The following is a 26876-nucleotide window of genomic DNA, read 5'->3' as shown; positions in this document are numbered from 1 at the left end:
TTCTGTGAAACATGTCTGACAAACAGGAAAAGACTGAAGGACTTAGAATGTGAGCTCACAGAGGAGGAGGAGTTATAAGATGAATGACATAATGAAATAACAGAGATAACTTCATAAAAACAAATATATCAGTAGCCACTAGATGGCAGCAAAGTACACTAAGTGTAGTGGACAACAGATATACGCTACAGTTATGATGAATTGTAAATGAGAGCCATAGCTGGGACAGCACAGGACTTCTTAAACATTTTCTAAGTGGGATTCGCCAGCAAACCAATGGAGATGACAGGGCCTCACCAGCAAACAAATACTACCATGCAGCACACCTAATACCCCCGTACAGCTCCAAGTACCACCTGTTTAGCACCCATATTAGCCCCAGCTCTGCCAATCAAATACTGCCATGCAAAATACCTTCAACAGTATAACATACCTCCCCAGCAGCACCAGACCCCACAGTGCAGCCCAGCAGCTCTACATGCCACATTGTGGATCAAAATGCATCCCCTGAAGAACCAAGTACAGTGTAGTGCATTGCAGTGCTAAATGTCTCCCCAGCAGCTGTGCTACTTGTATATTACAGGTGGTATAGTGATGGTACTGGTATAGTACAAGTGGTATAATAATGGTACTGGTATATTACAGGTGTATAATTATGGTACTGGTACATTGCAGTTGGTATAATGGTGGTGCTGCTGGTATATTACAGGTGGTTTAATGATGGTACTGGTATATGACAGGTAGTATAATGGTGCTGCTTGTATATTATAGGTGGGTACTGGTATATTACAGGTGGTATAATGGTTTCGCTGCTAGTATATTACCGGTGGTATAATTATGGTACTGGTGTATTATAGGTGGTATAATGGTGGTGGTGCTTGTATATTACGATTGGTATAATGATGGTACTGGGATATTACAGGTGGTATAATGGTGGTGCTGCTGGTGTATTATAGGTGGTATAATAATGGTACTGTTATCCAGTGTTACAGGTGGTATAATGGTGGTGCTGCTTGTATATTACATGTGGTGTAATAATGGAACTGATATATTACAGGTAGTATAAGTTTTTGTTTTAGGTATTTTTGGTCATTTTTATAGCACAGCCTGCAGCACTACTTTTGCTATAAGAAATACTGGAACTCTGATAGGGAACCCATCAGTATTCACCGGTCATTGCTCTGTTATAAACATAATCCATGACACTAGTGTGAATATGGTCTTAAGTGACTTTTTGCTTTACTTCCTAGGGAAGGTCCATATTTTGCACTGCAGTACCAGTGGTGCCCCTGGTATATTACAGGTGCTGTAATAATGGTACTGGTATATTACAGGTAGTGTAATAGTGGTGGTCCAGGTATGTTACAGGTGTTATGATTGTACAGGTATATTACCTATGGTGTAATAATGGTACCAGTATATTACAAAGAAAACACAATGCAACAGCACTCTGCAAACCAAATAAAGTACAATAATGCCATAGTTATAGAAAATATTCTGGTTCTAATGCTACGCTTATTTTGTAAATTATGGCACATAACGGGTAACGGGTAGGAATTAGTGTTAGGTTACCGTCTTATAGAGAGCGCCTTGACGTTTGGCAGACGGGCCCAAATAATTTTGTACAAAATGTATTTGCCAAGAATCAAAAATTTACAAAATAAGCGTAGCATTAGCACCAGAATATTTTCTATAGCTATGGCATTATTGTACTTTAGGGTACTTTCACACTAGCGTTTTTCTTTTCCGGCATAGAGTTCCGTCACAGGGGCTCTATACCGGAAAAGAACTGATCAGGCATATTCCCATGCATTCGGAATGGAGAGTAAGTGTTCAGGATGCATCAGGATGTCTTCAGTTCAGTCATTTTGACTGATCAGGCAAAAGAGAAAACCGTAGCATGCTACGGTTTTATCTCCGGCAAAAAAAACTGAAGACTTGCCTGAATGCCGGATCCGGCATTTTTCCCTATAGGGATGTATTAGTGCCGGATCCAGCATTCAGAATGCCGGATCCGTCCTTCCGGTCTGCGCATGCACAGACCGGTAAAAATGTGATAAAAGATACAAGACGGATCCGTCTGTCTGCAATGCATTTGTGAGACGGATCCGCACCCGCTTTTAGTCACATCCAGATCAGCGGATCCGGCAGGCAGTTCCGACAACGGAACTGCTTGCCGGATCACACTGCCGCAAGTGTGAAAGTAGCCTTATTTGGTTTGCAGAGTGCTGTTGCATTTGTTTGTTTTTTCTTCGTGTTTTTAGCCATGGCAGCGTGCACCTACGCTTTTTACTGACCCCGTTTTTTTTGCAGTTGTACCAGTATATTACAGGTATAATGGTGGTGCTGCTGGTATATTACAAGTGGCATAATAATGGCACTACTGGTATGTTACTGGTATATACTACTGGTATATAATATACGATACTAAGACTATAGTATAATGGAATATAATGTACTACCCGCACATGGGCAATAGACTGAGGCACTGGAGTGAAAGCCAGTGAACTTGTTCTCCTGGTTCAGACTTCGGACTCCTCTTACTTCTGACCCACACTGCACTTCCTACATGTGAGGAGAGGGGCTATGGATGGGTTGTGGGCAGTGGGGCGACACCTTTCTACCTCCTAGCTGAGCCACTGCCAGGACTTCACACCGGTGATCATTTTGCATGAATGGACAGCTTTGGTCCTCAAGAACAAAAGCCACTTCTTGTCAGCGCCTGCATTATCGAGCAGAGGCCACCTCCCTATGACAACCATATGTCCCAGTAAATATATGTTCTAATAGGACAACCCCTTATAATTCTGTTAGAAATACTTGTAGTAGAATATACAGAACTCATGCATCTGATAGAGCAAGTTGCAATTTTTTCTATACATTTTTTCACGTTACACCCACAAACTTAAATGCATTTTATTAGGATTTTATGTGATAGACCAACACAAAGTAGCAAGTGTGTGTGAAGTGGAAAGAAAATGATACATCGTTATCAAAATGTATAATAAGGAAAGTGTGGCGTGCATTTGTATTCAGCCCCCCTGAGTCAATACTTTGTGGGACCATCTTTCACTGCAAGTCTTTTGGGGTATGTTTCTACCAGCTTTTTATATGTAGAGGCGGAAATTTTTGCCCGTTCTTCTTTGCAAAATAGCTCAAGCTCAGTCAGATTGTATGTAGAGCGTCCGTGAACATTTAAGTTTGTGAGTGTATCGGGAACAAATGTGGAAAAGTTCTAGAGGTATGGCACTGTAACTGTAGGGACTAACTCCTTTGGCTGAATTGTTCACTTTTGGCTTTAGTTAATATCTGGTGAACATATTTGTTTCAGGTTTCATGGTTGGTCGAGATTATGAAGCAGGAGGAATAGCCAAGGATGGAGCTAAGATGGTGACTGCTGTTGCATGCGCCAGTGTACCAAAAATTACTGTTATTATCGGAGGCTCCTATGGTGCCGGGAATTATGGGATGTGCGGTAGAGCTTACAGGTTAGTGCTTCTAACTAAGCAATAAACGACAGCAACAACCACGTATTGTAAAAAAAATAAAAATAAATGAGGCCAAAATATAAATGAGAACTAGCAAAAATGTATTATTATTATTTTACTTATATATTCAGCAGCGCATTACAGACATTATCATCACTCGCTGTCCCCAATAGGGCTCACAATCTAAGGTCCCTATTAGTATGTCTTTTGGAGTGTGGGAGGAAACCGGAGAACCCTGATAAAACCCACGCAAACACGGGGAGAACATACAAACTCCATGCAGATGTTGTCCTTGGTCAGGTTTGAACCCAGGACCACAGTGCTGCAAGGCACCAGTGTTAGGCTACTTTCACACTAGCGTTTTGTGCGGATCCGTCACGGATCGGTTCAGATAATACAGCCGTCTGCATCCGTTCAGAACGGATCCGTTTGTATTATCTGTAACATAGCCAAGACGCAAGCAGCGTTTTGGTGTCCGTCTCCAAAGCGGAATGGAGACTGAACGGAGGCAAACTGATGCCTTCTGAGCGGATCCTTTTCCATTCAGAATGCATTAGAATGCAAACTGATCAGTTTTGGACCGCTTGTGAGAGCCCTGAACGGATCTCACAAACGGCAAGCCAAAACGCGAGTGTGAAAGTAGCCTTAAAGGGGTTATCCAATCTCTATAATGACCCCCTGAATGCCCACGTCTCTCCTCTACATCATACTTACCTGATCCCCCGGCACCCACGTCCCACCAGATCCCTGCATGGCTGCCTCTGCATCTTCCTGTCGCATGGATCAAAGCATCCATCGAAGGGGGGAGCAGCCAACAGCAGGCTGTGACGGGGACAAGCCTCCCTAGCATCGCTGGCGACGCTAGAGAGACTGGTCACCGCTGCGGCCTGCTATTAGCTGCTCCCCCCGTTGACTATGTTTTGATCCGTGTCACCGGAAGATGCAGCGGCGGCCATGCAGGAATCTGGAGGGACGCAGGTGTCGGGGAGCAGGTAAGTATGATGTAGAGCAGGGGTGCACAACCTTTTCTGGTTGGGGGCCACATTGTCAACCTGAACCAATTCCAAGGGCCGAAAATAAACTTTAAAGGTGTATTACCAAGTGAAATACTATATTTATGGCATATTGAACATACAGTATATATCATAAATGTCTAGTTACTCTTCTAGTACTCCCATCTAATGGGACAATATATGAAAGATTCATGTGAGTAGCCACAAGACATAGACATACATGTCTGCTACTAGATGGTTGGGGGCCGCATAGAATGGTATTGAGGGCCACATGTGGCCCCCGGGTCGCAGGTTGTGCACCCCTGCTCTAGAGGATAGGGTCATTATAGGGATTGGATAACCCCTTTAACTACTGAGGTTGTCTCCTGCTATTGGACAGGAGAACCTGAAGATAATCTCAGAGTTCTTGAATCATTGCTGAATTTGTTTTCAAGGAAGAAAGTTATCCTGTACCCATGTGAAAATATAACTGCCTTACATATTGGTTGCACTACCTTCAGACTTCCTTACCATTCCCTCAGGGCCACTGGTCGAGTCCTCTGACATCTGAAGAGATACAGGCAATCTGTAAAAATCCATTCACATTGTCACGTCTTTCCTTCCTTGAGAATAGAGAGTTTACATTGAGCATTACTTGTTTAGCCCAGATAAACTCCCCAACAAGACATGCACCTGCCCCAATAGCTACATCATTTTATATTTATTCCAATGAGACAATGATTATTGCATATGATATATGAAGAACTAATAATCACTACATGACAGATTTCTTGTCCTCATGTTTGCCTTTGCGGATTAGGAAAAGTAATCTTCCTGCTGCAAATTGTCAGAAAGCTGACGTTGATATATCGGTTTCAGATTTGTGTTTGTTTAGCACCGTGCAGGCGTGATGGTGCCATGATATGTACGATGTTTGTGTCTGATCGTTTACTACCACAGGAAAGAGAATATCAGATGGTAATATCACCCATCGAATGGTCCCTCTGAACTTCTGATTGGCACATTGGAGATGTACGCACTGTACTGCATGCACAACACTGCTTTACATTTGTTGAGAGCGATAGACTGAGCAGATCACTGACACATTCCCATTATAGTTTAGTAAAGTTTTCTATGTCTTCTTACTTCAGTCCCAGGTTCCTCTACATGTGGCCAAATGCTCGCATATCAGTGATGGGTGGAGAACAAGCTGCTACTGTATTAGCCACTATTGCTAAAGACCAGAAAGCCAGGGAGGGGAAATCGGTAAGAAGCTGAACATATATGTATTAAACTATTATTAAAGTAACTCCATTCCATTTATTTGAAATTGAGTGTGCAACCTTCTACATATTAAAGGGGTTGTCTCACTTCAGCAAATAGCATTTATCATGTAGACAAAGTTAATACAAGGCACTTACTAATGTATTGTGATTGTCCATATTGCCTCCTTTGCTGGCTTGATTCATTTATCCATCGCATCATACACTGGTCATATCCAGGGGTTATGACCACCTTGCAGCGGAGATACGAGGTGGCCAAGATGGAAGCTGCTGCGCATGCTCCCTCCCACACTCCTGGCCACCAGAGAGGCCAGCACCTTATTCCTATAGTGCGCTAGCATGACCATCGCTGCTGGATTGAAGGGTGGTTGTAACCATGGAAACCAGCAGTGTATAAAGTGATGGAGAAATGAATCCAGCCAGCAAAGGAGGCAATATGGACAATCACAATACATTATTAAGTGCCTTGGTATTAACTTTGTCTGCATGATAAATGCCATTTGCTGAAGTGAGAGCTGATTCTTTAGCCAAGGGATGGAAATGCCGTGTGCATCTTAAAAGAGTACTCCCATCTCAGGCATTCATGGCACATCCACAGGATATGCTGTACTTTTCCAATAGGTATCTTTTCCAAATAGAAGAACCGCATCTATCTCTGGAGTGGAGTCTGCAGCTGAGGTGGCTGCTCTTCAGAAAGGTGGCTGGTAATTTCTAATAAGCATTTTACCTTTTAGGGTAAATCCATGTGCCTGAAAAAAAACGTGGAAAAGTCTACTGTGGTTTTTGCCGTGATCTTCAAAAAACATGACTAACTAACAAGATCCATATTGCGGATTTGCCGCACAAAGCACCATGACAAATCTGCAGGATGTTAGTCACTTGTGGATATAGCCATGAAATAAATATATCTGCTAATTACAGGCGTGGTATCTGCTTTTAACCGTCATTATTAGTTGTGTGGGGAAATCTGACTGAAGTACAGCCTCTATGAAAAGTATGGCATTGTGCAGTATGGACCAGTGTAGACATTGAAGAGCTGATCATCGGGAATGCTGAGACTGGGACCTCGCTAATCTTAATTTCATGGCCTAGAGTGCTCTGGTTGACTCTCCGCTGAGATTCAGCGCTGGTGATAGTCCCCTTGATAGTACAATGGCCTTAGAGGATCTCTGGCCACAGCCAGGTAAAGACAGCTGCCGCTGTTTGAGGATGTGCCAGGCTCTCTTCGCAATGTATTTGTCTGGCTTTTGATTTGATCTGTTTTGGGGAAAGTTGAATGACATAATTTATGGCCAGCACTACAGCTGCATGGTATGTCTGTTTAGTGAGACCATGATAAACCCTTCATTCCATATTGCTGTATCACTAGTCAGATTTGATGTTTAGGAAAGCTATATGGGAGCTATAATGGCAATTATATTAGTTGCTTCTCAGTAAAAGCTGGGCAGAACTTTTAACGGCTTCATAGAAGAGGAGACCTCAAGAAATTATTTACTGCTGCCTTTTTTTATTATACAGCTGACACCCGCCTGCAACACCTGTGATCAGCTAAAACTTCATTCATGGCCGTTTAACAGCTTAGATGCCACTGTCAATACTGACCATGGTTTCTAAGCCATTACAGGAGGAGCGCTTCCACTGTCACCTGATTATCCACTCGCCCCATGCACATGACAAAATCATAGAGTGCCAAGAGGTTGTCATGGCAGCCAGGGGATTAGTGAAGGCCGCTAGGCCCGCCATCTTAGTACTGCCATCACACATTGTTTCTCGCAGGGTGTAATAGAAGAATGCTAAAAGAACATTGCAGAGCATTGCTTTGTTGGGTTCCTGCAGTTCTGCAGGCATCAGGTTGTTAATTTGTGGTGACTATCCCCATGTTCTGTGTACTGACGATTGCATTAGGCTACATGCAAACTTACTTTTTTTTTTTCACTGATGCCTTTCTGAGAAACAGATGTTAAAAATGGACCCATTCAATTGTATGGGGGCTGTCTGTCAATGAAAAACAGACGTTCTATTTTTTTACTTCCGTTTTTCATTGACTAACCCCATAGACTACCATTGGTCTTAAAATGGACGTGTGATAGCCGTTAAAAGTACGTCAATCACGTGTCCGTTTTTTACTGTCGTGTCCATGTAGCCTAAAGCTGATGGAGTGTGTGCCATGTGCAAATGAGCAACCCAATACATCCCCATGTGCAAATGAGTTTTCTTTATTTTGCCTTTTTTCCAGTCTTGCACAGCACGCTATATTATTGTTACACTGGACATGTGTGTCCAATCTCTTGAAGTATGGTCTTAGTATATTTCACCGGCAGAGTCATTGAAATAAGACGGTTCTTGCAAGTTTTTTTTATCCATATTATTGGGGGACACAGGCTTGACCGTGGGTACAGCTACTGCCACTAGGAGGCGACACTAAGCACAAAAGTGTGAGCTCCTCCCTCCAGCTATACCCTTCCTACAGGGACTAAGCTATAAAGGTTTTAGCCTAGTGTCTGTAAGAGGCAGACCTCCCTGCTTTGCAGGTCTGCTGATTTTTTTCCTTTTTTTCTTTTCTTCTAGCGGGATCACAGGCAGTCCTAGCTGCCTGCACTCCCACACAGGAGACGGAAGGCCAGGGGGTCCCCAAGCTTGCTGCCTTGCTGCTTCCTTCCCGGTCTCCAGAAGACAAGGAGGACCCGAGGTTCCCAAAGCCTCTGTGTCCCGCCAGCTTTCGGGTCACCACGGCCGCCCACAACAAATCCCCTCTGTATCCAGTGTAGCAGCCCTCCCCAAGGGGCCGCACACCGATGGTGGTTACCCGGCTGGAACCAGGGGGGCAGAACATGCCAGACGTGTAAGTATTCCTGGCTCCAAACCCCCTTTTTTCTTCCCCCCCCTCCCCTTCTCAGGTTACTTGCTGTGGGTGGCCCCCACGAAGCCTTGTCCCCTCAGGCGGGGAAAGGTTTAACAGCTGTGTGGAAATTTTCTCCTGTGTGTGTGTGGGGGGAGGGAGGGTGAAGGGAAGCCCTCTGTGCTTGCCAAGCTTCTTTCTGCCCCTCCTGCGAGCACCCACCCGACTCCGGAGGGTTTTTCGCTCGTCCTCCCCGACCTCTCCCTCCGCCGCCCATTCCTTTTTTCAAGCTATTCTCACCCTTCTGCGGCAGGGAGTGATTGTTCCTGTTCCGCCTCAAGACCGTTTTCGCGGATTCTACTCCAATCTCTTTATAGTCCCCAAGAAGGAGGTTACGGTCCATCACATCCTAGACCTCAAAGCTCTCAACCGATTCCTTTGGCTGCGCCGCTTCCAGATGGAGTCCCTGCGTTTGATCATTGCATCCACGGATCCGGGGCAGTATCTGTCCTCGATAGACATCAAGGACGCCTACCTCCATGTTCCCATCTGCGTCGGTCACCAGAAATATCTTCGGTTCACAGGGGGACATTTTCATTACCAGTTTGTGGCCCTCCCGTTCGGTCTTGCCACAGCTCCCAGAATCTTTACCAAGATTCTAACCTCAGTCATGGCTCTGCTTCATGCCAGGGGGATAGTGGCGATTCCGTACTTGGATGATATCCTGATCAAGGGTCCTTCATTCCAGGCAGCAGCGGACAGCCTACACATCGTCCGGGACACCCTGGAATGCTTTGGGTTCTGAACCTATCAAAGTCATGTCTTCACCCATCTCGGCAGCTGATGTTTCTAGGCATGCTGTTTGACATCGATCAGGCCAAGATATTCTTGCCCCCAGACAAACTCTCCACTCTCCGTCGTCAGATCCTCTTCCCATTCTCCAGTGCATGAGGGCTCTGGGCCACATGGTCTCTTCCTTCGAAGCAGTGCCCTATGCTCAGTTCCATACCAGGGCTCTTTAGCGGCACATTCTGACCATTTGGGACCATTCCCCAGCCTCCCTGGATCAACTCATCCGTCTCCCTGCCCCGACGCGCCGAGACCTTCGGTGGTGGTTGATGTCTCCGATGCTGACATCGGACTGCTCCTTCCTTCCCCTCTGCTGGATAGTGTTGACGATGGATGCCAGTCTCTGGGGGGATGGGGGGTCTGGACAATCTCTTGGTCCAGGGCACCTGGTCCCGCGAGGAACACTCCCTTCCGATCAATATTCTGGAATTGCGGATGATTAGTCTCTCTGGTTCATTGAGCGGACTGTCCTAGGGGTATCCAGTTCGGGTTCAATCCGACAACTTCACGGCAGTCGCATATCTAAACCACCAGGGCAGTCATGTCGGAAGCAGCGCTCGTCCTCTCCTGGGCGGAAAGCCATGTCCCAGCTCTGTCAGCAGTTCATATCCCCGGTGTCGACATCTGGATCGCTGACTTTCTCAGCCAAGAGAGACTCGATCCCGGCGAATGGGCTCTGCATCCACAGGTCTTTCTCGTGATCTGTGAGCGATGGGGTCTGCCGGTTGTGGATGTCATGGCCTCCCGCTTCAATCACAAGGTAGAGAACTTCGTTGCAAGGCTCAAGGACCCTCTGGCTCGGGCGTCGGACGCCCTTGTGATCCCATGGACGCAGTACACGTTTCCTTACGTGTTCCCTTCTCTTCCGCTCATTACGCATCTTCTCTGGAAAATCAGGTCCGAAGGTCTGCCTGTTATTCTCGTGGCCCCCCTGGACTGGCCACACAGAGTATGGCACGCATCCCTAGTCTGCCACCTCGCCAATGAACCCTGACGTCTTCCCGTTCGGGAGGACCGCTTGTCGCAGGGACCAATCTTCCACCCGAATTTAGGGTCTCTACAATTAACAGCCTGGCTGTTGAAGCCACCGTACTAAGGGCTCGGGTTTCTCGGATGCTGTTGTCCAGACCATGATTCGTGCTAGAAAGCTGTCGTCGTCCTCCTGGATCTATCACCGGACCTGAAAGTCCTACTTTAGTTGGTGCGAACGCCACCAGTTGTCTCCCATTCGGTTCTCGTTGCTGCAACTCTTGTCTTTCCTGCAGTCGGGTATGGACTTGGGGCTGGCTCTCAGTTCCCTCAAAGGGCAGGTTTCAGCCCTTTCCATTCTTTTTCAGCGGAACTTGGCTTTGCTTTCTGCGGTTCGGACCTTTCTGCAGGGGGTGGCGCATGCTGGGCCACCTTACCGTACTCTATTGAATCCTTGGGACCTTAATCTGGTGCTCAGCGCTCTCCAGTCCTCTCCGTTTGAGCCTTTGCAGCAGGTGTCCCTTCGCTTCCTGTCCTACAATGTGGCCTTTTTGGTGGCAGTCACTTCGATCCGTAGGGTGTCGGAACTAGCGGCTCTTTCTTGTCTGTCGCCCCTTCCTTATCCTCCATTAGGACAAAGTAGTCCTTCGCCCTGTTCAGTCCTTCCTTCCGAAGGTCGTGTCGGCTTTCCATCTCGATGAAGAGATCATTCTCCTTTCCTTTTGTCCTGCCCCGTCTCATCCTTGTGAGCAGTCGCTCCACACTCTGGATTTCGTTCGGGCCATTCGCATCTTTCTGTCTCAGATGTCCTCTTTTTGACGGACAGATTCACTATTCGTCATTCCAGAGGGACCGAGACGAGGGCTGGCTGCGTCCAAAGTTTCCATTTCCTATGGATTTGTTTGGCCATTGTGGTAGCATACTTTATCAGTGACCGGGCTCTGCCCTTCCTACTTACTGCTCATTCTGCTTGGGCAGTAGGGGTCTCTTGGGAAGTACATTTTGAGTGCACACCTTTTGCATCTTCTGACTCTTCTCTGGGGCGTATAGTGTTGCAGACGGTGGTTCTCTGATTGGCCGGAGGGCTTCTTCATTTATAGCCCACCCCTGGGGCTGGTCTGTAACGTCCCATGGTCAAGCCTGTGTTCCCCAATGATACAGATGAGAAAACTAGATTTTTGTACTTACCGTAAAATCTGTTTCTCTTCCGTTCATTGGGGGACACGGCTCCCACCCATTCTGTCTTGTTACAGGCCTCGTTGTGGCCTGCGTGGTTCTGGGTTTGTACATTGTTTGGTTTTCCAGTTTTTCTTTTGCTTCTTCTACTGCTTTTGCACAAACTGTTTTAGCTTAGTCCCTGTAGGAAGGGTATAGCTGGAGGGAGGTGCTCACACTTTTGTGCTTAGTGTCACCTCCTAGTGGCAGCAGCTATACCCACGGTCAAGCCTGTGTCCTCAAATGAACGGAAGAGAAACAGATTTTACGGTAAGTAGAAAAATCTAGTTTTTTGGGGGATCCATTATCACAAGTTTACCGTGATGCTGCAGCATAAATGTATAAAACTAATATTAATTTTACTATTACCATCTGCCCACCACTGCTTTGAATATTGGGATCTGCATGCTTCTCCTGAGTGATGAGAAGAGTCCTTATACAATTATAATGGTATCCATTAAGCTACTTCGATAATTCCCATACTTTATAATAGAATTGCATGTTTGGTTGAATAGATTTTGAAGTTTCCTAAATACCGTAGTTCTTTTTGGTAATACATTAATTTAGGCTTAATGAAAACTGGCTATACTGCTTATAGTTTCTTTATTGCACTTCCACAAACATTTTTTTTTAACTTTCTATCCCTGCTATGACTTCTATCAAGTGATGCTTCAAGTTGTAATATCATCATTGGTTCTTGGATGACCATTGTAGCTAAACAGTTTGTAAATTAAGATAACTGTTTTGCCCGAGTCCAGCTCAGGCAGTGGGAAAAGTAGCTAACTGGAGGGGGGAGGGCTGCTTTAGATGCTGCTATCCCCTGAATGGTAGCAGCAGGTCTTGTTTGAAAGCTGACATTCCAGGCTTTCATACAAGACCAGAATGGCAGCTAAAGTCAAAGCAACGGAGGAGAAATCACTGTTAAGCCTCATGCAGACGTCCGTGGAACACGGTTCGTGAGATACCGGACTAGCATTGCAGGAGCGCACTGCGTCATTGGTTGCTATGACGTCACGCGCTCCAGCAACGCCAGTCCGGTATCTCACGGACCGTGTTCCACAGACGTCTGCATGAGGCTTTAGAAATCGAGTCAGGAATAATCGCGGGTAAAACCTGTTTTTACTTTTACTTTCAGTTGCATTCACAGCATCAGTGACATCTTTCCCTGAAGATTGCTGTCATCCTGGTATTGTCTTTCGAACAAGATCAGTTGCATGTTTGTAGCTACTACCATTCAGGAGATGGCAGCATCTAAAGCAGCCCTCCCCCCTCCAATTAGCTACTTTTCCCACTGCTGTAGCTGGACAGTTAGGTGGTTAAAAATCATGGTTCAAAAGCCTCTAAATGACAATCAAAAGAAGAAAAAAAAATAAACACTAAGAATATGATAAAAATAAAGAAAATCTGCCTGAAGCTGTAAATCACGTTCTATTTTGAGGACAGGAGCCTCATCAGAGTCCTTTACAAAATACAGTGGTCCACATTTACTAATATGAGTGTACCTAGACCTTGTAAATAATGCCAAAATTTGGCGCATTTTTGATGTAAGTTGGCGCATCTAGTTTTAGAAAAATCCACGTTTACGAAACCACATTGTAAACTTAATGTGAAAATGCACCAAATTTATCACAGGGACTGATGCTGGATGATAAATCTGGTCCATCTTTAGACTGTCTGGTCTAGTTTATACCACCTATTAGTTTATGCTGAAAATGTTTCCACTTGCCCTAAAAATCTCTCCCAATGTGCAAGAATTCTGTCAAAAATCTGTCACAATGCTTTAAAATTCTGGCCACCCAAAAATTTACATCAACTATAAATTGGACAAATCTGCACCATTTCTGTGCACCAGAATCATGTATTTCATCTTTAAGGCCTCATGCACACGACCGTTGTGTGCATCCACGGCCGTTGTTCCGTTTTCCGTGTTTTTCTGCGGACCCATTGACTTTCAATGGGTCCGTGGAAAAATCGGAAAATGCACAGTTTTTCATCCACGTCCGTGATCCGTGTTTCCTGTCCGTGAAAAAAATATGACCTGTCCTATTTTTTTCACGGACAACGGTTCGCGGACCCATTTAAGTCAATGGGTCCGTGAAAAACCACGGATGCACACAAGATTGTCATCCGCGTCCGTGATCCGTGTCCGTTTTTTTTCAATCATTTTAAAGGCAAACTTGACTTAAATTTTTTTTTCACTTTTCATGTCCGTGGATCCTCCAAAAATCAAGGAAGACCCACGGAAGAAAAAACGGACATGGATCACAGAACTATCAAACCCGTTCCGCAAAAAAAATCGGTCGTGTGCATGAGGCTTAACTAGAAGGATGGTTAGCTATGCCTACATTCTAGTTTAACCCCTTCAGCCACCATGACGTACCTGTATGTTATCGTGGCTGAGGGCTTGTATGGAGCGGGCTGCTGCGCTGAGCTCATTCCGAAACCAGTAATTTATCCCCATTTGACACCGCATTCAGTAGTGATCATGGCATCTGTGAAGTTAGGCAGAGGGATCCGGCTCCCTTTGCCTTCCGATCGGGCCCCCCCCCCTTCAGTGAAATTTCGGGGCTCCGATCGGTTATCATGACAGCGTGGACCCTGCTGAAGCTTTCCAGGCCTGTCATCGTAATCTGCCTGCTGAGCTGTGCATGAGACACAGCTCAACAGGTAGAGTGGCAGAATCCCATTCTCCATAATAGATTTTTATTATGGTGACTGGGACAAGGAATCAGAAGATCCCAGGTTCTAGCCCCCTAAAGGGGATATAAAATAAATAAACATGACAGATATCGCCGCACCCGAAAATGTTTGAACTACTGAAATATAAAGATATTTTCCCTGCGCAGTGTACGCTGCTAGGGAGACAAAAAATAAGAACACGTAATTGACCATTTATGGCTGTCAGAAAATGGTGATGCAAATTTTGTATCTCCGTAATCGTATTGAGTCGCAGAATAAGTATGTCATTTTTACAGCACAGTGAATGCAGTAGTATCAAAACCCAAAAACCTTGTCGAAATTGTTTACTGTTTTCCAATACAAGACATAGTAAATTAAATGGTCCCATAATAAAAAAAAAAAGCAATTTATAATGCAAAAATAAGCACGCATATTACGATATAAATGGAAAATTTAAAAAAGTTATGGCTATTGGAACTTGGTAAAATGCAAGAACGAAAATGGTACTTACGGGAAGTATATAATGCCCCCTATAATGCCCGTGCACCTGATACTGGTCATACTTACCCCGCTCCCTGTTCTCTTTTGATGCCCACACAGCTGCCGCTGCATCACCCCGCTGCGCGGATAAAAACATCCGGCAACGGAGGGGGGTTGGGGGGGGCAGTCAATACCATGCAGCAACGGGGACGAGCCTCCCTAGCATTGTGGGTGATGCTAGGGAGGCTTGTCCCTGTCACGACCTGCTATTGGCTACTCCTCCCGTTGCCAGATGTTTTGATCCACGCGACGGGGAGGTGCAGCGGCGGCCGTGCTCCACACAAGGAGGACCTTGTGATTTCTTAACCTAAACATTGAGTTTATTATTCATTTTCAAGTTCATCTTATACACCATGCCGGTTACAATGTATTGGGGCCACCATAAGAACATTGCTGTTTATCTATATCTGAAATTTGCATTTGTCACCTTGTTAATGAAATATGCAATAAAACGTCATCCTCATCAGCCTGTGACAGTAATGTGATTTTGTGTGCTAATTTCATTATTTAAGATTATACCCAATGTTGAATTGATTCATATTACAATTGTAATTGTCTGCCCTGCAGTCATGTTCTGCGTGGGATCAAATTTGTAGTTCTTTTTTTCTTGCTTATGAAAGCTGTTCACTTAATATAAGGATTTTTATTTTTAGTTGTGTTGTTTGTGGAAACTGCAACCAAATCTCTTTAAATGAATGTGTTCCCTTGTTTAGAGATTGTTCAATATTTCCTATATAAGTGCTATGATGCCTAGAATTGCATATGATTTCCTGTGTTATAATAGGAATTCACAGGATAGGGCTGTGATGGCTAACCTCCGGCACTCCAGCTGTGGTACAACTGCAGCTCCCAACATGCACACTTGCTTGGCTGTTCTCAGAACTCCATAGAAATGACTAGAGCATGCTGGTAGTCTTGGTTTCACCACAGCTGGAGTGCCGGAGGTTAGCCATCACTGGGATAGGGTATAAGTATCTGATCGACGGGGATCTGGCTGGGTCCACCACTGATCACAAGAACGGGGGTCCCAAGCTACCTGAATGAATGAATGTATGCGCTGCCGCTCCATTTATTATCTATTGGACTGCTGGAGGTTGCCAAGTACAGGGCTGAGCAATCTCTGGCCGTCTCGTAAAGAATGAGTGGAGCTGCATTGTGCATGCTCGACCATTGCTCTATTCCTTCACAGAATTTGGACCCCTGTTCTTGTGATTTGTAGGGGTCCGATCAGTTGAACCCCTATTGATCTGATCCATAACTCCTATCCTGTTGATAGGGGCGTTTGTATCTTGAGACAACCCATTTAACATAATTTAATTCAATACATTGTGAATTTTTTTATTGCATGTTTCTATAGATTAGTTAAAAAAGGAAACTAGTTGGTTCTCCTCACATGTTGTTTTCAGTAAATACTTGCATTACCCATAAAATAATTCTGGAGCATCTTTCTTTAGAATGCATTATTGTGCTGTTCGTCTGTTAATCCTCCTGAAATGTCTAACCGTATTGACAACTGGTTTAACTATTCCTCCGAGTCCTTCACACGGACACTGTCCTGTCAGTCCTGATCATGTCAGACTGTGCAGGGACAAACCTTGTCAACAAAGGGAATAGGAACACCCTGTTGTTAGTTTATTCATACCTTTCCAGGAAGCATACCAGAGGAACAGTAAAAGGCCGAGTTGTAAGAAAAGATGCCAGAATTGTTATTTCATGAGAAATACAAGTATCTACTAAGGCTATTTTGACACTTGCGCTTTTATATCTGGCACGGAACTTGGCACGGTCTGCTTGATCTCTCTGAAAAGCGACAGTACCAGAAGCTACCTCCTTGCCATCCTGCTCATTAACTACCATTAACCCAGCAAATATGCAGAGAATCGGCAATTCCAGATCCAGACGTCTACCCGAGATGTCTAGCACTAGTGTGAAACTAGCCTAAAACAGACTTCTGAGGAGGGGTGACGGGTTCCCTTTAATGTTTTTTGCCCCACCACCTCAGTGAATTATCTTATACAATGCTCTTTGAAATAAAGTTGAATATTTTTTCATAGCTTTGTGTTATGTTCAGTTTTCAGAAAAGGACGAAGCTGCTCTTAAAGATCCAATAATCAAACGATTTGAGGAGGAAGGCAATCCATACTACTCCAGTGGCAGGTGAGATGATATGGCTGATATATGGATGCTATTATGATATACCTGGTCAGATATTTACCTTGTACAGGTAGCCTTTCTACCACAAAATAATTTTTGCATAAATTAACCAACACTGAATCTCAGTTTTGGCCTGTAAACCAGTAGATTGCTGCCTGAGCTTGCCAAAATCTAATGTCTACAGACAGGTATGATGTTAAGCCTTCCATGCTTACCTGAGCTTTTGTTAGTATGTCTGTAAACCTAAAAGCGGTTCTCTGAGAGCAAAAACTGGGGCACAGGCAGAGGAAAGTGTAAAAAAGGGGAAAAAAGAACAATAATTATCTGTTGACTTTCACCATTTCAGTCCTCCTCTGTGGTGTATGTCTACAGGGCTAGAGCGCTGACTTCACATTGATGAGACGAGACTGCTTCAGCCAATCCCAACCCGTGACTGTGCCCCAATTTTTCTTTTAATCACAGGCAACCTTCTTACATCTGGAACACCAACTGGATTTATGATGTAATTTAACCTCCTAGGGAGGCATGCTTACACTATTATCTAAGCACCTGTATGGTGTTGTCAGCAGTTTTGAGGGGTCAAAACTGCTGATAGACTCGCTGGTAAAAAAAAAATAATCAGAACAAAGGTAGGACCCCACAGACATTTATGGCATATTCTAGGCATACACCAGCTCCATAAAGGGATTCTGTCTGCTCCAAAACACCCCCTACAGTGTCACTCGGAGTTCAGTTATGTAATTTTTATCTTCATATTCACTTGCATTCTGACACTGTGCTCCAACAAACCAGCAGTAAAATGCACTGAGAGGACTCCTGAGCTCCTGCACATAATGGTGAGGACTCAAGGAAGGATGAAGATAAAAAGTACATAATCGGACTCTGCATCACTTACGCTATGCATCACCTACTCTAGTTTGGAGGTTATTTCGGAGCTGATAGATTTACTTTAACTTATTGTATAATGAAAAGCTATGCAACTTTCTAGAATTCATACCTATTTTCAAGAGCCCTTCTTATGGTAGGGTGTAAACAATCTTCTTCACATTTAGATGCTAAAAGTCAGTACAGAACTACTTGTCCTTGTAGACCTTGAAGGCTACAGATATATACAGTTAAATCCAGTCCAGGAAATCCTATGAGAGCTTAAATACTCTCAGAAAAAATATAAGGCACCAAGAAGGAGTTGTTGGAAATGAATGAAACTTTATATGTCAGAATGTAATGATGACGATGGAAGTGAATATAATATTAGAGCGAAAGGATACGTTTATTGGGGAAAACTGTACAACTGAGAGGAGGCTCTAGGCCTGTTGGGCCACCTCTAGCCTGGATACAAGATGAGATACGGTTGGGCATGGAGGCGTACAGGTTCCGCATGGTATCCTGCAGCACATTTGCCCACAGATGTTGTAACTGGACCTGTAGATCCTGCATACTTATAGGTTACTTAAGCTGACTTCCCAGCTGGCCCCATAAATGCTCAACTGGCGATAAATCTGGCGACCGGGCAGACCAAGGAGGTGTTGTAATTTAGTGGTCACGTTCCAGGGATACAGTTTGTGTGTGTGCGAGCTGAAAAATGCCAGTTGGAAGCCTTGCCATGAGAGGCAACATGGCCGCAGGATGTCGTGCACATATCACTGAGCTCTTAGTGTCCCTCATCACTACTAGGGGCGACCGACTGTCGTATGTGATGGCACCCCAGATCATCAAATCAGCAGTTGGGGCCGTGTGTTGCTCCACAGCAAAGGCTCTCACCACGAGGCCTCCATACTCTAACCTGAACATTGTCAGATCCTGGATTGTCGCTAAAGATCATACGGTTCCAGTTCATACCAGTCCAGCTTTCTCATTTACAACACCACTGCAAATGAAGTCGACAGTGGCTGGCTGTCCATGGCAGGAAATGTAATGGGCGCCAGAACAACAAATTTCCTTATGCTAAGCAGCTGGAAATGGTCCGGGCAGCGCGACAAGATTGCGTAACAAATGTTCCAACTGTGTTTGGATAGTGGGCAATGAAACTGGGAGCTGCTCGTGCTTGTCTGCGGATCAAACAACCATCTTTACCGGTAGTCTGTCTGGGCCATCCTGTTCATCGTGTACGCCAGCCCTCACATAACCACTGTCCCCAACGCTTCCCTACAGCTAGGTCAGAACGGCCCAGATGGTGGGCAGTTTATCGAAATGACCCACCTTTTCTCAGTCCAATAATGCAGCCCCTGGGGAGAATGTCTTTGAGTGTGTTGTAAAGTCATGTCTAGCAGTTAGCAGTCTCTCACCAAGAGGGTACACTAGAAGTACCCGAAATTAGCTTCCGAGAGCCTTTTTATAGGGCAGCAGGGGAAGCCCTGTTATGCCCTCCTGGGGCAAAACCCAGTGTCTAATCATACAACACCTGTAATGATTTACCGTATTTTCGCCATATAAGACACATCTGTCCATAAGACGCACCTAGGGTTTAGAGGAGGAAAATAAGAAAATAAATGTTTCATCAGACTTTCCCTCAGAGCCACAGTCAGACACCCAATGTTAATCAGACCTCAGCTCAGACTCCCAATGTTAATAAAACCCCCAATCAAACCTCAACTCAAACCCCCAAAGTTCATAAGACCCCCACTCAGATCGCAGCCCCAATGTGAATTCAGACCCGCAATGCGAATGACCCCAAAACAGACCTCAGATCAAACCCCCAATGTAAATGACCCCCCTCCCAGGGAGTCCCCAGATCAGAGCCCCAATGTAAATGACGCTGATCCCCACCCCCAATCAGACTTCAGATGTGAATGACCCCTCCAAGCAGACCTCAGATCAGAGCCCGATGTGAATGACCCCCGGACACAGAGCAAACATTTAAAAAAACGACAATTAACTTAGCTCTCCTGCTCCATATGCCGCTGCTGCTTCTCACATCGGCACAGGGCGCCGACGTACTCACGCTGTACACAGTCACAGCAGAGCGAGAAGCCTTTAGGGGGAAAAGTGCATCTTATAGGGTGAAAAATACAATATATATCTGTCGGAGACATACCTGCATGCAGAGATTTGCAGCAACACCAAATCTCTCTTCTGTGCTAATTCTAATTCCAGTTGTTTCCAGTGCATTTTTATATCTCAAAAAGTGGCAGAGGGGCCTCATAAAGTCGGAAAACTGCCATGAATTTGTTGATAAAACTGCCCCCAATTTTATAGTAGGACAAACCCTTTAATTCACAAATGATTGATTCGGTTAAATACAATTGAAGCAAAGCCCTTTCATGTGACTTCTGTTATGTAAATCATTTGGAATAGTACTCATAATTCCAGATTAGGTAGTGTTTGTCACAAGTCTTGTGTACTTGTGATGAAATATTAGTAATCTGCTTAGTATCACATAGATGTTACAGCTTGTCTGATGCTTCACGCGCCGTCCTCATGGACTGATAGACTATTATAGATAATTAGAATGAATAATAGATCACTCACTAGAAGGGCCACCTCCGCTGTGAATAGCTTGTTTAGCAATTGGTACTTTCTCTAATAGCACCATTGTGAGATCCATTGTAATGAGAGATGCACCTTCAGGGAGTGGTAGTGTCACACTAGTTTTTGGAGTGACAGTGTTAAGTATTATGTCCGCACGCCAAGTATAAAAGGAGAGTAACATTAGGTAATGCAGCACATTCCCATCTGCCATTAGATGTGTTTGCTCATTGTTTGCATGTGTTTTAATTATAAATCAGACATTCATTGAACGATGTGTATTTATGAGAGTCATTAGGAGCCTTCCTCCCCGGTAACATTTATCACCCTGCCTACGCTTTTTTTTTTTTTTTCCCTATGTGGGCTGATCAATTTACCTAAATTACATGGACTTTTCGCTCAGAGGGTTTCTGGGAAGGTCCATTCAATGAATATTTTACAATGTGTGCGGCATTGTACTGTCAATAAAATCTGTATGCAACTGCATAGAGGGCCCATTTAGTTCAGCCTATGTGACTATGGAGAAAACATACAGTGCATTCAGAAAGTTTTCAGACCCTTTTGCTTTTTTCACCTTTTGTTATGTTGTGGCCTTGTGCTAAAATAGAAAAATTTAGGGGCACATTTATTAAGACTGGCGTTTTAGACACTGGTCTTAATAAAGCCCTATAGCTGGCAGTGGATCGCCGGAGTTATGTAGAGGCGCCATTCTCTTCATAACTTCGGCGGATCCTCCGCCAGTTCTAAATGTAAGACCGCTTCCTACATTAGCTGTCTTACATTTAGACCTTTTTCTATGCCTAAAACAGGCATAGAAAATGGTACCTCAAATGGGCCTGCCGACCCGTCCTCTTCTCCGCCCACAACATTAGAGCTCATGCGAGCGGGGAAAAGTCGCAGATTGCGGCGCAACTAATCGTTGCTCCGCAATTTGCGCCTGAAATACTCCTAATATAGGCGTATATCAGTATAATAAATCACCCCCTTAACATTTCCCCCCATCAATCAGCACTCTATCTCTCATAATGAAAACAGAATTTTAGAAATTTTAGCTAATTTGTTAAAAAGGTAAAAAAAATACAATTTCACATGGACATAAGTATTCAGACCTAGGGGTGGGCGATATAGACGATATAGGCGATATGCGATATAAATTTGTGCCACGATATGGATTTTGAGCATATCGCCTATATCGCCGGACCGCGATATGATCCTGAGCCGGCACAGTGGAGAAGGAGAGAGTCCCTCCCTCCCCACTGTGCGCGGCTGCCGCTGACCACCAATGACAAGAGGAGGAGGGGAGGGACTGACAGTAAATCATTGAGTTTTCACGATCTCAGTGAGCGCCTGAAAACTCAAATCCGATGGTATATTCTAACCCCCAGGCGTTCCTATGGTGACAGGGACGCTTGCCTGGGGGTTAGAACATACAGGGCCACGCCGCTGACAGTAGAACATTTAAAAACTAATCAGTAACTTTAACTTTATTAATTGGTGATCTCTTTACTGTATACCTTACTAGGTCTTAGCTCCGATAACTAGTGATGTCCGGTTCATGAACGAATCGTTCATTTGAATCGATTCAGTTCAGTGAACCGGAGGAGTCGATTCACTTGAATGATCCGATCTGTTTGAATCGGCTCTCAGTCCCAGCACACAGACACTGCAGACAGAGACGCTCAGCTCACCACCTCACGCTGGAGCAGGAGCCTGAGGGAGGGACTGGGGAGGAGTCAGTAATATGATCTTAGAGTGGAAGAGCTGCTTCTGCCAGCCCCACCCCTCCCCGCCCACCAACCAATCACCGACCAGAGCTGAGGGGGCGAGGCCAGCACAGCACACTGCAGCTCTGACGCGAGTCCTCGGAGTAGTGCAGGGTCAGGGAGTCTAAAGGAATCGAATGAGTCACAAGAATCTAAAGATCCGACTCAGTTAGTGACTCATTCGATTCATTGAGTTAGAAGAGTCGGGAGTCAGACTGTAGAACAGGTTACACTGAGGCTGTCGGCTCTTGTTGCAGCAGTGATAAGGAGCAGAGAGATAAGAGAAGGGACAGATGACACAGAGTTTAGATTACAGGATGAATTAAATTAACCCTTTAGAATCAAATTGGCTTCTCAGGAGATATATATGTTAAAGGCATATATAGGCAGTACTACTGAATGAGATGCCTTTAACATATATATCTCCTGAGAAGCCAATTTGATTTGTGGGATCTGTGGATGGCACCGTTTAGGGGAGGGGGGGGATCTGTGGATGGCACTGTTTAGGGGAGGGGGGGATCTGTGGATGGCACCGTTTAGGGGAGGGGGGGGTGTCTGTGGATGGCACCGTTTAGGGGAGGGGGGGGGGATCTGTGGATGGCACCGTTTAGGGGAGGGGGGGGGGATCTGTGGATGGCACCGTTTAGGGGAGGGGGGGGAGCTGTGGATGGCCCCGTTTAGGGGAGGGGGGGGGATCTGTGGATGGCACCGTTTAGGGGAGGGGGGGATCTGTGGATGGCACCGTTTAGGGGAGGGGGGAGATCTGTGGATGGCACCGTTTAGGGGAGGGGGGGGATCTGTGGATGGCACCGTTTAGGGGAGGGGGGGGATCTGTGGATGGCACCGTTTAGGGGAGGGGGGATCTGTGGATGGCACCGTTTAGGGGAGGGAGGGGGATCAGCTCCCTGCTGCTGTGTGCACAAAGCACAGGGCAGCAGGGAGAGTGTAAAGTCCTATTCACCCTAATAGAGCTCTATTAGGGTGAATATGACAAGGGTTCTACGTTCTAGCCCTTAAGGAGACTAATAGTTATTAAATAAAAAGTAAAAAAAAAGTTTAAACACGCCCCCCCAAATATAGAAAACAATATATCGCAATATATATCGCATATCGCACATGCTTAAAATTATATCGCAATATAGATTTTAGGCCATATCGCCCACCCCTATTCAGACCCTTTGCTATAACACTTGAAATTTTGCTCTGGGGGCCTCCTATTTCCCTTGACCACCTTTGAGATGTTTCTTCATCTTGATTGGAGTCCACCTGTGGTAACTTCAGTTGTGTGGACATGATTTTGAAAGACACATCTCTGTATACGGTCTCACAGCTGACAATGCATATCAGAGCAAGAACCAAACCTTAAGGAGGAAAGAACTGCCTGTAGAGCTCAGACAGGATTGTCTGGAGAAGGGTGGGGTAAAAACAATTTCTGCTGCACTGAAAGTTCCCAACAGCACAGTGGCCTCCATAATTCTTAAATAAAAGAAGTTTGGCGAACTTTGGAATAACCAGGAATCTTGCTAGAGCTGGCCGCCCCTCCAGACTAAGTATTCAGAGCAGAAGGGCCTTGGTAAGAGAGGTGACCAAGAACCCAATGGTCACTCTGGCTGAGCTCCAAAAATCCTGGATGCAGATATTTTCAGAAGGTCTACCATCACTGAAGCACGATGTCTGGAGGAAACTAGGCAATACATGACACCATCCCTACAGTGAAGCATGGCGGTGACAACCTCATGCTACAGTATGGGGGTGTTTTTTAGCGGCTGGGACAGGGAGACTGGTCAGAGTTGAGGGAACGCTGAATGGAGCAAAGTACAGAGACATTCTTGGAAACCTGATCCAGAGTTCTCTGAACCTCAGTCTGGGCCGAAGGTTCACCTTCCAACAAGACAATGACCCAGAGCACACTGTCAAGACAACACAGGAGAGGCTTAGGGACAACTGTGTAAATCTCCTTGAGTGGCCAAGACAGAGCCCTGACTTGAATCCAATCGAACATCTCTACAGACACCTTAAAATGGCTGTCCACCGACAGTCCGCATCCATCCTGACAGAGCTTGAGAGTGACTGCAGAGAAGAATAGCAGATAATCCCCAAATCCAGGTTTGCAAATCCTGTGGCATCATATGCAAGAAGACTGGAGGCTGTAATCGCTGCCAAAGGTCCTTCAACTAAGTGCTGAGTAAAGGGTCTGAACACGCAAGACAATGCAAGATTTTAGTTGTTTTTTTGTTTGTTTTAGTTAACAAAGACTTCTTCACTTTCCGTGATGATGTATTGAGTGCAGAATGATTGGGGGGGGGGTTCTTTTTATTTTAGCACAAGATTGCAACACAACAAAATGTGAAAAAGTGAAAGGGTCTGAAGACTTTCCAAATGCATTATATATATATATTATGTTTACATTTTTACCATAAGTAGCAAATCTCATAAGAAACCAAAGACCCCTTAGCTAAACTTAGAAAAGTACTTAGAGGCGCGACAAATTACTTTTTCATAAGTTAATGTCCATTGTAATTTTATAACATATCTTTACCCGGCTTGTCACTCTGGTTTTCAGACATAGGGTGATACCCTGTGTTGCCACTATTTTTCTATGTATTTACACCAAGCAACAGATGTAAATGTATTGATAAATCTCCACCATAGAACATCAAATACCTTGCTACTCTTTATGCAATACATGATAAAACATCACTAGGGGGAGCTCAATGAGTATGGATTTGCATAGCTACCACTGCATTCAATGGGATCTGTAAAATTACTAAATGAGTACATTTGCCTACATTGTATGCTTACGTCTATAGATTTACTTTTAACTCCTTTGGCACAGCTGTGTATTTGTAGTCATATGTAAATGACATGCAGAATGCTGTATTTTCCCAGTAGTCATGAAGATGTGTATTTGCAGGTTGTGGGATGATGGGATTATCGACCCTGCGGACACCAGATTGGTTCTAGGCCTGAGCATCAGTGCAGCTCTGAATGCACCAACACAGAAGACTCAGTTTGGAGTTTTTAGGATGTGATTGTGTCCAGAATTATTGTGCTTACTACAAAAACTTAACCAATGTGACCTTTCTAATATATTCTCTTCCTGTAAAATAAAACTTTTTATAAAACACTATTATGTATGATTTATGGCAGCTATTATTTTACCTAAAGTATCAACCACTGGCCTTTTTTGGCCAGCTGGAAGGTAAGGACTGTCACACTACATCATTCGCTTTTCAACCCTTTCAGCTATGAGACTAGTAATTATCTGATATCACGAATGTGGAATTACTATGAAATTTCAAGAATAGGGTGAGTTTACTTCAGTGGCTGGTACGTTTTGGGCATCGATGGGATGGTAAGAAAAATTGTACATACTGTGATTTACAGGGTCCTTCAAAAAGCATATACAGCTCTTTGCGTATCTTGCTTTGAGCTTAGTCGTAAGACAAAAAGGTGCAATCCACTATTGCAGCGATATGGTGGGAAGCAAAAACATGGGGTGGAATTTGAAAAAAACGCTATTCCGAGATTGTTTTATGGATTTCATGTTTACATTGTTCATTGTGCAGTAAAACTAACATGTTACCTTCATTCTGCAAGTCTTTTTTATGATACTTAAAACTTTTTAAAAATCTGGCCCCCATAGCTTTTTTATATTTATGCTAAGGAGCTCTTTTTTTGCAGGATGATCTGTATTTTTCATAGTTTTTTGGGGCAGAGCGCACTCTGCCTGGGGGCGCCGGCCGCCGCCTGCATCCCGCCCCCTACTTGTCATCCATCTGAGATCATCTCCTTCTGTTCCTGTACTTGCCGGCCGGATGCGCTGCGATGAGTGCGAGCATGAGTTTGTTCACTTCGGGCAGAGAGAGCGGCACGCAGCTGACACACAGCTACGAGACCCTGGTGTATTTAAATCTCATTTAGGCTTTCTTTCAGAAAAGTTTCTCCTGGGATTTGAACTCACGACCTTCCACATCAGAGGCAAGGCATTTACCCTCACAGCTATGAAAGCTGTATTACCAGTTGCTTAAAAAAAATAAAAATAAGACTTCTACTGTAGGTAACTTTGATACCTAGTGTACATCCATACACATGTCAGCTGCCCCAACACACCCAGCACTGCTACATCCATACACAGTGTACTGGGGCAGCTGTCATGTGTATGGATGTACACTAAGTATCAAAGTTATCTACAGTAGAAGTCTTCTTTTTTTAAGTAACTGTCTATATAGCTCTCATAGCTGTGAGGGTAAATGCCTTGCCTCTGATGTGAAAGGTTGTGAGTTCGAATCCCAGAAGAAACTTTTCTGAAAGTGTTTTTTTTTTTTTTTTAAAATACCGGACTGTTACTTTACTGCCACGGGGAGGGGGGCTATTGGCGCCATGATACTGGCACATGGAGGGGGGAGGAGAGAGGCACTTGATACTGGCACATTAGGGGGCAGGGGGAGAGGATGGCACTATGATATTAGCACATGGGGGGGGGCAAGAAATGGACATGAATCATGAGGGGCAGAAATGTGAAATGATGGGGGGGGGGGGCAAGAAATGGACATGAATCATGAGGGGCAGAAATGTGAAATGATGGGGGGGCAAAATGTAGATTTGCTTCTATTGACAAAAATCCTTGCACCGGCCCT

At 44.7% G+C, this 26876-nt stretch overlaps 1 protein-coding gene across 1 annotated transcript in view; it reads left to right on the top strand.

Moving 5' to 3' along the window:
- MCCC2 (methylcrotonyl-CoA carboxylase subunit 2) overlaps positions 1 to 25673 on the top strand; it is a 174365-nt gene extending 148692 nt beyond the window's left edge. The window contains exons 14-17 of the mRNA XM_040421473.1: positions 3332 to 3488; positions 5632 to 5746; positions 16926 to 17011; positions 25151 to 25673. Coding sequence (XP_040277407.1) covers positions 3332 to 3488; positions 5632 to 5746; positions 16926 to 17011; positions 25151 to 25268 — 476 coding nt within the window. The 3' untranslated portion in view covers positions 25269 to 25673. The remainder of the gene's footprint in view (positions 1 to 3331; positions 3489 to 5631; positions 5747 to 16925; positions 17012 to 25150) is intronic.
- The last annotated feature ends 1203 nt before the right edge of the window (positions 25674 to 26876 follow it).

This window comes from Bufo bufo, chromosome 2, assembly GCF_905171765.1.
Source record: "Bufo bufo chromosome 2, aBufBuf1.1, whole genome shotgun sequence".
In the NCBI taxonomy this organism is placed as follows: Eukaryota; Metazoa; Chordata; class Amphibia; order Anura; family Bufonidae; genus Bufo; species Bufo bufo.
This window is presented reverse-complemented; position numbering and strand designations above follow the sequence as displayed.